This window comes from Micropterus salmoides, unplaced genomic scaffold (genome assembly GCF_014851395.1).
Source record: "Micropterus salmoides isolate LMB-PRFRI ecotype aquatic unplaced genomic scaffold, ASM1485139v1 Ms_hic_scaffold_3557, whole genome shotgun sequence".
NCBI lineage: Eukaryota > Metazoa > Chordata > Actinopteri > Centrarchiformes > Centrarchidae > Micropterus > Micropterus salmoides.
The window spans coordinates 4,976-17,574 of record NW_024042881.1 but is presented as its reverse complement, the minus strand read 5'-3'; the positions used below and the strand labels follow the sequence as shown (position 1 = coordinate 17,574).

General features: G+C 45.0%; 1 protein-coding gene across 1 annotated transcript; it reads right to left on the bottom strand.

Annotated features, from left to right (window-relative positions):
* Positions 1 to 1,140: 1,140 nt before the first annotated feature.
* Positions 1,141 to 5,805, bottom strand: LOC119884579 (enoyl-CoA delta isomerase 2-like; the record flags this gene model as incomplete). The annotated part of the gene is given in 9 exon segments (XM_038694964.1): positions 1,141 to 1,230; positions 1,313 to 1,433; positions 2,489 to 2,591; positions 3,453 to 3,522; positions 3,627 to 3,818; positions 4,099 to 4,197; positions 4,648 to 4,751; positions 4,968 to 5,032; positions 5,625 to 5,805. Coding segments are annotated over 9 exon segments (1,025 nt in total), but the record flags the coding sequence as incomplete, so codon positions are not given.
* Positions 5,806 to 12,599: the final 6,794 nt, after the last annotated feature.

Here is a 12,599-nt window from a genome sequence, read left to right as displayed (position 1 = left end):
TTTCTGTTTTGGAGGTAGTATTAGTAAACTAGTTTGAAGAATGGAAGAATTTTAGTGCACTAATGAACAATGGAGTGTTATTTCAAGATTTGCTATTTGTACGTCCAGTAGCAACGTAATTCAATACACAGATATACAGGAGGTCAGAAGGGTTAAATTGCAAGCAAATATAATATCTAGGATATCTAGAAAAAGATTAGACAGATAGAAACAATAGTTAAAGTCTCTAAACTACAAACAGTAGGATAAAGTTCACTTATTGGTAATAGTAAGATACAGTTGCAAGCAAGCTTAATAATCCTTCACAGCCAGTCAAAGATCAGAGGAGGCCACTCTCCTATGAGGTCTCGTGAGGCAGACGCAGCAGCAGGCAAGACCTGCATCACCACAGAGACGACTTTGACTATCACCAGCTGTGAGTCCAAGTGAAGCAGCACAGGGTGGTCTACATTGTCATCATGTAAAGTGTTATTTTATAGTGTAAAGTTAGATCAAAGTGTTAAAACTCTACAGCTCTGAGTGTGTGCTCCTTTCTGTATCTAACTGCCCAGGCTCATGTGTGTGTGAGCAAGCAGAGTGAGGCAGCATCAAAAACACCTGCAAAGGAAAAAAAATAGAAGCAGGTTTTGTGAAAGTTGTATTACAAAAACATACATCAATATAGTCCATCACAGTAAGAATGTCCCGTTTCTGGCACAGAGCACAAACAACACCAGTTTATTCCACAAAAGTCAGGTTATGGAAGAAATGGCACGATCAAGCAGAGCGCATGCAGAGGACACAGAGAGGAGGAGCAGGCAGTCAGGGACTTTCCCAGATTCAGGTGCAGTAGGAAAGAGAGCCAAGAGATGATGTGAAGCCAAGAAACAGAGCTATAAAAGGAGGTGAAAGTCGTTACATGGTTTTCATGTGGACTCGGGTCTCTGTTCTGGTAACAGAATGGGGCTCTATTTTGCACCGATCTCTGACACACTCCGGTGGAACTTTTGTATTCTAATTGGTGTCTGTTTTTGCTGATAATAAAAATGTTGGTAAAAGTTCAAGCTTTCTTATCTGCCCAAGTCTTGAATTTTTACACGACATTGAACCGTCTGAGCTTTTAAAGAAGTCAGCTGCGTCCTCTTCTTCTTCTGTGTGTACCTTGGCGAGGCCCATTATTTTGGGGAAGGTGTAGGAGGAGCAGCCCTCGGCGCTCTGACCCAGCTGGCTGAAGGGAGTCTGGAAGGTGGCCTGTGGGGGGGGGAGAGAGACTGGTTCATGAGGTGAACCTGTTTCTGACGTCAGCGTCTGGTGTGTGCGTGCGTGTGCGTACCCTCTCTGTAGCGTAGACCAGGTCGAACAGTCCCAACACTGTGACTGCGATCCCCACAGCCGGTCCGTTCACCACGGCGACCAGCGGCTTCGGGAAGTCGATGTAGGCCTTCACGTACTCCCTGCTGATGAAGGAGAGAGAGTCCTGAACCTGAACCCAAACTGAGACACTGCAGGACGCTCAGGCGTCCGCGAGTCCTGCGTTAAGTGAACGCATCATATATCAGCTGATGGAGTTCATTCATTTAAAAAGACGTGCTGACTGAAGTAGCAGCTGACACACCTTTGAAATCCAGACCCGAGGCTGCACCACGAAGTCCGACCCACTCAGTTAAACTACGACGCTGGACAAGATGTTGGGTAGTAGAGTCGGTGTTAACCTAACTGGAGTTGGTGCGCGTTCGCATGCTGCGTAATTTTCCCCAGAAAACACGTTGATAGTGTGTCAGGATATGAGGCGTTTAAAGACACGTTAGCGGCTAAATCTAATATCGTGGTGGCCGACAGAGCCAGCGAGGCTCGTTGGCACAGTGTTCTTGTTGTAGTTCAAATCTCTATTCTCTATTTTACGGGCTCTTCTTTTACGTGTAATATGATTAAGATGTAAAAGGTACAGCTGCATGTAAAAAAGGAGCCAGCGGAGAGGGGGAATAATCCGAGACTGATCTACACGTAAAACACTTGAACGTTCTCTGCGGTGTATTCTGTACAGTAGAAAGTTATATTAGACTTCACAATCGGATTTAGCAGTGAGGAAATACTGCGTTTAGTCCACAGTCACCATCGTGCGCCTCAGAGACTTCGGAGTGATTTAGATTTTTTGTAACATTAGTTTCAGGGAATTTCCGATTTTTGTTCTGAGTTAGCCTCTTAACCCCGACCCTGGCTCCGTGTTATTTGGACACGTAAAATAGTCAATCTGAATATGTGAAATCCAGTTAACCACCAACAAAACCTGCTCAGAGCAGTTTAGAGATGCGGCGTAAATCGCCACGGCAAGAGACCTCGGTAGTACAGGTTAATCGGGACACCTGAAGTTACCTGGATAAGCCGGTTACCTCGCTTCATAGTACAGACCACAGGTGTCAGCAGGGACAGAGGGGTCCGTCTGCATCATCCTGGTCCTGGTGTTCATACATGAGCCACTTTCTAAAACCATCAACCAATCAGTGCTCACCGGAGCAGCTCTCCCCCACGTTTGGCGCTCTCCTCCACCCCTTCCTCGGGGATCTTGGTGAAGTTGCTCAGGTCGTTTCCACTGGAGTAAAAATCTCCAGCTCCTGCAGAGGAGAGAGAGAATTATCAGTAATCCGTCAGCGTGACCCTGAGAAGCATTAAAGTTTCAGTTCAGAGCTGCAGGAACGTTTACTGATGTTCACTTAAACATTCAGGAGCTCAGAAACAGAAGTCAACCGCTGCAATCAACGTAGATTACGCATTGTTCCTAAATTCTTGTTGACTCAATAATAAACGGCCATTTCAGAGTCGGATCTGTTTGTGTTTCATGACTGCGCTGCAGGTCAGCGACACCCGACGTCACACTCAGAGATGCAAACAACATGGTTGGAAACTTTGCTTTCATCCGCGAACACTTTTGTATTGAAGCACCTGCTAAAGCAGCAACGTGAAACTTAGCCTGTAGAAAGAAACTCCGGCAGCCGCTGCCAGTGAAGCGTCCACCCGGCAGGAGAGAGTGGCGTTAAGCAACGTTTGTGCTTCATAAAAGTGCTGAATACTTCTTCAAAACAGAAACATTAGTCGAGACACTTGCTAATTCTTTATGCTTTTATGCATAAATCATACTGCTGCTGTTTTATATTTTTTATAGCCTGTAGGATGCAGCATCCTCTGGCCTGAGAGGCTGCAGTGTTTTCACTTTGGCTGCTTGTTGACTCCTCAGGTTCATTATTGTTCCAGTAAAGTGGATTCATTTCTAAAACGCGCTGCTGAACAGGTTTCCCGTCACTTTTAAGGACGGGCTGCGACGGTTGAAAGTAACTGTAAGAAACCCGTCTATTAGGCGGCCGCTACCCCGCCCCCAACGCCGTCATCCATCCTGATGTTTTACTGCAGACCACGCCCAGCCCTACGACACAGACGGCCAATCAGCGCTCTGCGTGTGTGTGTGTGTGTGTGTGTACCAGTGAAAACAGTGAGGACCGAGTCGTCTTTAGCCGCCTGCTGCAGAGCTGCCATGATCTCAGAGTACATCTGTGAGAGAAGAGGAAGCAGCATGAAAACACAAAACCAGAAACTGGGAGACAGAGAGAGTCTGTCGAGGACGTTATACCGAACAACAGGTTTGAAACACACACCTCAGTAGTGATGGCGTTCTTCTTGGCCGGTCGGTTCAGTTTGATGGTGGTGATGCCGTCCTCCGTGGTGACCAATAGCGTCTCGTACGTCGTCCCGCTCCCAGCGGGCTGAGCTGCCACCTGGGCGGAGCTTCCACCTTCTGCCGCCACCAGGGAGCCAATCAGGTCGCAGTACTGCTGCCTGGCTTCATCCTGAGCGACACAAAGACGTGAGCGTCAATAAAGGAATCATTTGTTATTTAACTGCTGAGCGACTTTAATACCGGTGCAGCTGCTCACTTTATTTGAAAGCTTTTGTTACTTTACAGACAAAATAGATTAAGATGCGTTCTTATGATTTAGATAAATGATTATTGATCTGCCAGCAGAATATGAGGTCATTAAAATGAGCTGCACCATTAAACTGATGATGAACACATGAATCCATCTATAATTATAATCCATATATACACAGATCCTGCAGCAGGAGTACCTGTGGTACGGAGCCCAGAGATTTCCACGCCTCCCATTTAACCTTGTTGACAAAGTCCAGCATGCCTGGTTTGGGGGTGTTGCAGGGACCCTGAGTGGCCTGCAGGAGGAGGAGGAGGAGGAGGAGGAGGAGGAGGAGGAGGGTTACATGTGTAATTAATATACAACATACTGCAGACAGAGTCAAAGCAGATCTGCTGTTAACAGAATGAACCCAACGTTCCAGTAAGACGTGATACTGTGGGAACATTCAGTCCTACATGTGTAACAGTGTCACAGCGGCCTTTCAGCAGACACGTCCATCAGTTAGAGACACGTTTCAGCTTTTACTAACGAACCTTTGCAGCATTTGGATGTGGAAGCAGAAACCCTTTGTTCAACATGTCAGAGAGCACAGATCTGTGGGAGACATTCTGAATGTGAGCAGAAGAGCTGCTGAAACTCAGGAGCTGTTCTTCTTATTTAGGGGTTGTACCAGAACAGGTTTCCATGGTTTCAGAAACAAGTTAAAGAAACAGAGCAGAGCACAAACATGTGGAACACCTCCCACCTGTTTGAAGAGAGCGTAGATTTTCAGCTTGGCCTCGTTGCCCGGGTCGTTCTTCAGCGCCGACAGTTTGCTCTTGGCCTCCTCGAACTGCTGCACCGTCGCACCTGCACGCACAGAACGCCATCAGCGAGAACGTAACAGGACGCTGCTGAAGCTCTGAGCTCGGAGAACGAACCTTCTGCCACGTTCTGATTCATAAAGAACCGATTATCGATCGATCGATTGTCAGTCGGCCGATCGACCAACGCTTTCAGCCTTCAAACTGCGGCTCGGTCACATGACCCCGACAGAGTGAAAGGTTTCTGCCGCGGCAGACTCACCCGTCATGGGAGAGGCTGTGGTGTGGAACTTCAGACCGGGAACGACGGCGGAGAACCGGACCAGGCTGGAGACACAGAGGAGAAAACATTCAGAGCATCAGATCATCTGTTTATCAGCTGGCGTGGGGACAAGATTCTGAGCCACTAAGGCGGCCTCCTCGCCGTCTGCCTCCGGTCGACTCCTTCTCTATTTCAGAGCTGTTCATACTGTCATGTTGTATAAACTGTACACCAAAGCCACCTACTTCATAACACCTGCACAATAATACTTCCTGCTTCCTTTGCTCTGTGTATCATGTACATAATAATAATTCCCTCCCTGCACTGTTGTTGTTCACAGTGTGTCTACTTGTGTTCTCTACACTGCAGCCTGTCAGTCAGCACATCGGGAGCTTTGTCCAATCCAGAGTCACGTTCCTCATCTGTGCAATAAAGCTGCTTGTGATTGTGGTGAATGAACCTCGGCCCGGTGACCCTCCTCTGTGGATCTGGACCAGAGGTCACAGCTGGCTGCTGTTCTGCTGTCCTATGAAGAAGCAGCTGCTCCTCTAAACCTTCAGACTGATGCTGCCTTCTGATCTCCTGATGCATTCAGCAGCTGCTGCTAACTCACATTAACCTTCTGCTGACTCGGAGAACTAACAGCAACATCCTCACCTTCTTCTTCTCACCAAACGCCAGGGAGCGGAGAGCTTCAGGGCGACGGAGTCCAAGGTCAGGACGGAGAGATCTGGGGGACAGCTAACTAGGTTTGCCACCGCAGGTCTTACAGCAGCTGGCCCCGCCCACTCTGTCCTCCTCTTCTTCTTGTGTGCACTGAGAGCATTGCTGCCTCCCACTGGTGATAAAGACAGTCTTCATTAAAGCTCCCCCTGACCTATATTTTCCAATATAGTTCCAATGCTCTTTCTGTTTGATTAGGACCATCACCCATCAGAGTTTTTACAGATAATAGATCAACTTCCAGAACGTTTAGGCCAATGAACAACAATCTCCTTTCCTCAGCATATCTCGAACAGAACATGATGACATGCTTGACAGACTCCTGTGCTCCACAGACTTGGCACTTGCTGTCCCTGTGCTTTCCCACCAGGAACAGCCCACTTGCCAATCCACAATGACCCAGTCTTAATCGGGCCAACTTAATCTGATCCATCCGAGGCAAGATAATTGTGTTCCCAGGTTTGACTACTGGTTTTACGTCATAGAACTTTCTCCCGCTGGTGTCTTTACTCCACTCGTGCTGCCATTGTTGTGTCAGTCTTTCCTTAATGATGCTACGGCACTCCAGTCTGTCAAATGGCACCTCCACCTCCACATTTTCCCTTCCTAAACTTGCCCTAGCAGCTTCATCAGGAGCCTCATTCCCCTCAACCCCCACATGTGCTGGAACCCACAAGAAACCCACACTACACCCCCGCCTCTCTAATCTATAAACCCTTGTTAAGATCTCCCCAACTAAATCTAACCTAGCCCCTCCTCTTTCTCCCCCTATTGCCATCAAGCCAGATAGTGAGTCAGAACAAATGATGGCGTTCTCCACCCCACTTTCTTCTACCCACCACAAAGCCCATATGATTGCTACCAGTTCAGCTGTAAAGATTGAAAGACCATCAGGCAGGCTATGACACTGTCTAACATGAAACTGGGGAACATATAAACCACTTTCTTATTCTCAGGGTCTCTAGATCCATCTGTATAAATATCTATGGAGCTATACCATAATTTCCTAAGATGCTCCTGTACATAATGTGCAACATTTCCTACACTTCCTTCCTTTACTGAATTTTTAATAGTTATGTCTACATCAGCCTCAGGCAATAGCCAATGAAAGATAGATGGCCAGTAGACAGAAGGCACCATTTTCCTTTCATTAAGCTTAAGCTCCTCTGCGTATGTCTTAACAGAATGTAAAACACTATCTCTATTAAGCCTACTCTCACCCTTTCTAAACTCCCAACACTCTGCTAACAAAGAAACTGAAGGAAGAGCTGAAGACCCAAATCTTTTCATTTTTACAAAATAATCTATTGCCAATTTTGCACGTCGCAGCCTTAGCGGAACCTGGAATGCCCCGGTACATATCCTCAAAGCCCTAGATTAAACCAAATCTAACTTATTAAGCGTGGACCTAGCTGCTGATCCATATGCAAGACACCCATAATCAAAAATTGATCTTATCATAGCTTTATAAATCATCAGCATAAGATTTCTGTCTGCACCCCAAGAACACCCAGCCAAACACCTCATAATATTAATAATCTTTCCACATTTATTCACCATTCACCAATTATACACCAATGTTCTTTATACGTTAGCTTTTCATCTACCCAGACCCCAAGAAACTTGAAGACCCTGGCTCTCTCAAGAGGTTCCCCATACAACTTTCAATGATAGCCTAAAACCCCACTTATCACTCCAGGCCTGCACCTTATTCAAATCACACTGCATCTGTTTAAATATGTACCCAGTATTACGGCCTCTTTTCCACATTGCTCCATCATCTGCAAACAAAGATTGCTGAAATCCACTTCCTACCTCATCAAATCATTACATTGAACAGAACTGGACTGATGACACTACCCTGCGGAGTCCCATTTTCTACGAACACAGAGTCAGAAAAGCTCCCTCCTACTCTTACTTGAATACACCGTGACCTCAGAAAGTCCTTAATCCAATTAATCATTCTGCCCCGAATCCCTGCATCATACAGCTTAATGATTACTCCGTCTTTCCACAGCATATCATAAGCCTTCTCTATATCAAAAAACACACCTACCACCACCTTTTTATTTACAAGAGCAAGTCTGAAACCATTCTGATATGTAGAGAAAAAACCATTCTTTTCTAATCTATCTGTGAGGATGGAAATTGGGATTGGGCCTCGGTGTTAACTTAATCGGAGGTGGTGCGCGTTTGCATAAAAGGGGCGTGTTCGGACGTGCAGGCATAGTTTTTTCGCTCCGTATTTCTTCAGAGGAACCGCACAGATTTTCAGGCAGGATAGAGAGACACCGTCAGGTCCAGGAACCTTCTTGATCTTCTGCCTTTGGAAGAGGTGGCTCACATCCTCTTCACAGATCTTGAGTGCAGGTGAGAGGTCAGAGGGGAAAAGGTGACTGTTTGAAGATGGCGTTGGAGTGGGGGAGAGGTGTGACTCTGCGCTTTTCAAACCTACAGTAGAAACCATTCAGCTGTCAGTCGTTGAATACCAGCAGTGTTGGCAGATGGTCTCTTGTAGTTTGTGAGTGTTCGGAGGCTTATTCACAACGACGCAGGGTCGTTGGCTGCAAAGCTGTTATTTAGCTTTTCAGCGTAGCATCTCTTTGCAGCTTTGACCTCTTTAGTCAGAGTGTTCCTGGGCTGGTTGTACAAGACTCTGTCCCCACTTCTGAAGGCCTCCTCCTTGGTCTGATGAAGCTGCCTGAGTTTCGCTGTGAACCAGGGTTTTTGGTTGTTGTATGTGCGGAAGGTTTTAGTCGGCACACACATGTCCTCACAAAAACTGATGTAAGATGTCAGTTAGTTCGTCCAGGTCAGTGGCTGCAGCCTCAAAAACACTCCAGTCAGTGCAGTCAAAGCAGGCCTGTAACTCCAGCTTTGACTTGGTCCATCTTTTCACACTCTTTACAACAGGTTTAGCAGATTTCAGTTTTTGCCTGTGTTTTGGGAGAAGATGAACCAGACATTGATCAGTGATGTGAGAGATGTAATGTTGTAATGCACCTTTAATGTTGTGTAGCAGTGGTCCAGTGTGTTAGTGTCCCTGGTGGGACCCTTAATATGCTGTCTGTATTTTGGAAGTTCGTGGCTGAGGTTTGCTTTGTTAAAGTCCCCAAGAACAATGAGCAGGGAGTCTGGATGTTTTTTCTCCATGTTAGTTATCTGGTCGGCCAGGTGTAGTAACGCCTCACTAACAGGCCTGAGGTGGAATGTAAACAGCCACCAGAACAAACGAGGAAAACTCCTGCGGTGATTAAAACGGTTTACAGTTTATAAATAATGTCTCTAGGTGAGGGCTGCATGATTTCTTCAACACTGTGACATCTGTGCACCAACCTTCGTTTATATAGAAACAGAGTCCGCCTCCCTGTGTTTTTACCGTGAGCTCCCTTTCGCGATCTGCACAGATGAGATTAAATCCTGGTAGATGAAGTGTGCTGTCCGGGATGCGCTCGATGAGCCAGGATTCGGCGAAACAGAGGGCGGCAGATCTACAGAAGTCCGAGTTAGTTCTCTTGAGGAGCAGCAGTTCGTCCATTTTGTTGGCCAGAGAACGGACATTCGCCAGGAGGACTGAAGGGAGTGCAGTGCGAAATCCCTGCTGTGTCAGCTTAACCAGCGTGCAACAATAAAGAGCGGTGGAATAGTACGAGGTTTGAAAGTCCAATGTTTAAGAGAAAACAGCGTTAATTAACAAAAACACAAAGAGCACCACGGAGCGTAATCACGAGGCGGCCGTCTGTTGGTATTCATTGATTATGAATGTAAAGACAAGTTAACAGCTAAATCTAATATCGTGGCGGACAACAAAGCCAGGGAGGCTTGTTGGCATCGCATTGAGTAAATTTGTAGCCTAATTATCTTCCCAGTGTTCTTATTGTCTATTTTGTATTTTATGTGTAATATGATTAAGATGTAAAGGTACAACTGCACATGAGGTCGATTGTAATAGAAAAAATGAGCCATCGAGATGGAGAGTAATTTAATTTCCAAGATTAATCTACAAGTAAAAAACTTGAATATTCTCTTACATTATATTCACACATTTATAAGAGAGAAACTTCACTTTGCAAGGCTGCAACATCACACACATGTCTGCAGTGTAGTATGTATGCAGTGGAAAGCAGGGCTGAACTGGCATACTGGGCAAATGCCTGGTGGGCCGATGCACCTTAATTTGCTATACGGAAACTGGGCCAGCCCAATCACATCTCTTACTAGCCCCCACCTCCTTTGTTTCTTGCATTACCCCTCAAAACAACTGATATGTTTGCTATGACGTAGAGCAGCACAGGGACCTGAAGGAGTGAAGGAGCGCTGTGGCCACTGCCAGTCTATGGTGATAGCGGGTGACAAAGTGACAGGGCTGAGAGGGAGAGAGAGAAGGGGGAGAGTGGAGGTGAAGCGGTGAGCATGGACTAGCTCAACCTGTTGGGAGGGAGGGTCATTTACACTGGGGACGCTGGGGACATGTAGCCACCACTTTTTGAAAGCATTAAAAATTTTCTGAAAAATAGCTTGCACCAAGAAATGTTAATTAACAAATAAAAGTGCTATGAGAAAGGTTTATTTACACAATAAACCTGCAATGCAATGTAAATATAGAAGAACCCCCAGACCCCCCTATCAACTATTTCATCAATATGTTTTTTTGTAAATAGTAGGCCTATTAAAATATATTATTGTCTTTTTGTCACGCCCCTAATCTGAGCCCGTAAATGGAAGGATGGTGGATTGGTGAGGGGTGTCCGACTGATTTTGGTGGGCCGCCTGGGCCAAAAATGCCAGGGCCGATTTTTTGTCCCAGTCCAGCCCTGGTGAAAGTTATATTAAACTTTGCAATCGGATTTAGCAGTGAGGAAATACTCCTGAGTTTAGCCCACAATCACTATCATGCACCTCAGAGACTTTGCTGTGGATTGGGCGTATTCAGAAGAAAACACCAGAGTGATTTTAAAATTTTTGTGAAATTAATTTCAGGGAATTTCCTATTTGTCTTCTTGTAAATTTCACACTTTTTTTTCTCGGTTATTAACCCCGACCCTGGCACCCTATTTTTTGGACACGTAAAATAGTGTTACATAAATGCTCCGTACTTGTATAGCACCTTTCTAGTCTTTTCGACCACTCAAAGTGCTTTTACACTACACCTGCATTCATACACTGGCGGATCAGCTGCCAGGGGCAATTCAGGGTTCAGTATCTTATACCGTTTAATAGATAAATCAAGATCATTATGTACTTCACCGTGGGCATCTTTCTATTTCCTCTATTCTATATAAGCTGATGATGTGCTGATGACCCAGAACCCCTGTCTGACCTACTGAGTGTCTGACAATTTCCTGTTTCCAAATAACGGGTTCTAGTAACTGTCATTCGTGTAAATTATCTTTCTGTGCAGCAACAGGTGTCAAAAATAGGACATCCTACAGCTCTATAAAACACACACACTTTACACCCTTGGTACTCTCCTGCAGACTGCTCTGTACTCTGTATGATTTGTACCTCTGAGGCCTCATAACAGGGGTGTAGGAGCAACTTTGAACCTGGGGGGGGACGCTGATGGGTTCGGAGGCATGAGCCCCCTCCCCCCCGATTTTTTAATTTTTTTTAAAATAAAGCACTTAAATGGTCATTTCTAATGACTTTTGAAAACAGAGTTTACTTATTAGTGTTGTTCAAAGAGGGTTTTTGTAGTGACAGAAGATGGAGAATAGACTGGAGAGAGGAGATTATGAAGACTCTGGTGCACAGTCAGAGAGACAGAGTATAATATTACTAGAAAAAAACGACTACCTACCATAAAAACAATGCTATTGCATATAACCTGCTAGTTAATGTAGCTGCCACAGTACAAATGTATTCAGTTATCCAGATACACTTGTGAGCTGTCTGATATTTCCTGTCTCACTTGGCCCTGACTCTCCCTGAAACACGTTTGTGAACACAGAACTGTCTTCAAAGCAAACTCTGATGACATGTCGTTGGACTAACAAAGTGTTTTTACTATAGTAGCTATCCATACAACTTACAAGCTCGTCCTCCTCAGTTATTTCTACTATTTCTACTCCTACTCCTGTGACCTCTGTCCTCCTCTTAAAATACAGTAGGATGCTCATCTGAGTGTGACAATTTTGGCTACTTTTAAACTGTTTATGGACATGTAACAGATTTTTAAGGCCAAGGGTGGTCACAGACAGGGGCGAACAAATGGCCCAGGAGTTTGTCCCTGGTCAGCCCACTCTTGTTTGTTGGGGTTCTGGGTCTTTAGAGACCTTTATTCCTGCATTCTTGAGAATTTTATACAAGTAGAGTACATAACTAAATGAACCTTTAAAATACTAAAACACCTGTTTAACACCCATAAAGTAAAGAAACTCAACTCAGCTGAGTCTTTGAAAATAATAAATAAATTAGCCATATCATCATCAGTCTTAGCATAAAGTGTTGCTTTGGACTTGGCGGGCTTTGACTCTGTTTTGCTATTGCTCTCATCTATTGCCCTATTGCTGTCTGTCTCATGTTCACCATGTCAGCACTAGTACTGGTGCCGCTGCCCAGTGGCAATAGAGTACTCAAAATCTTTACTCAAGAAAAAGTACAATTACTCTACTATATATTTAAATATATATTTCATCTGCTGTGCATCAGGTTATTTCTGGGGATTGCAATTTGCTTTGCTTGTTTATTATCTGTAATTTAGCCATTTAAAACAATTATTTTCCTTTTAAATCTCTATGAACGTATTGATAAGATCACTTTGCTGCCTCTCCTTGTCTCTTTTATTACAGACATGTAGCCAACCAAACCACTTGCTTTGCCTTAGCACAGGCAGCCCGTACAATTGGATCATTCCTAAAGCATCTAAATAATCTTTTCAATGCAAAGAATTATTGTGACAGTAACACA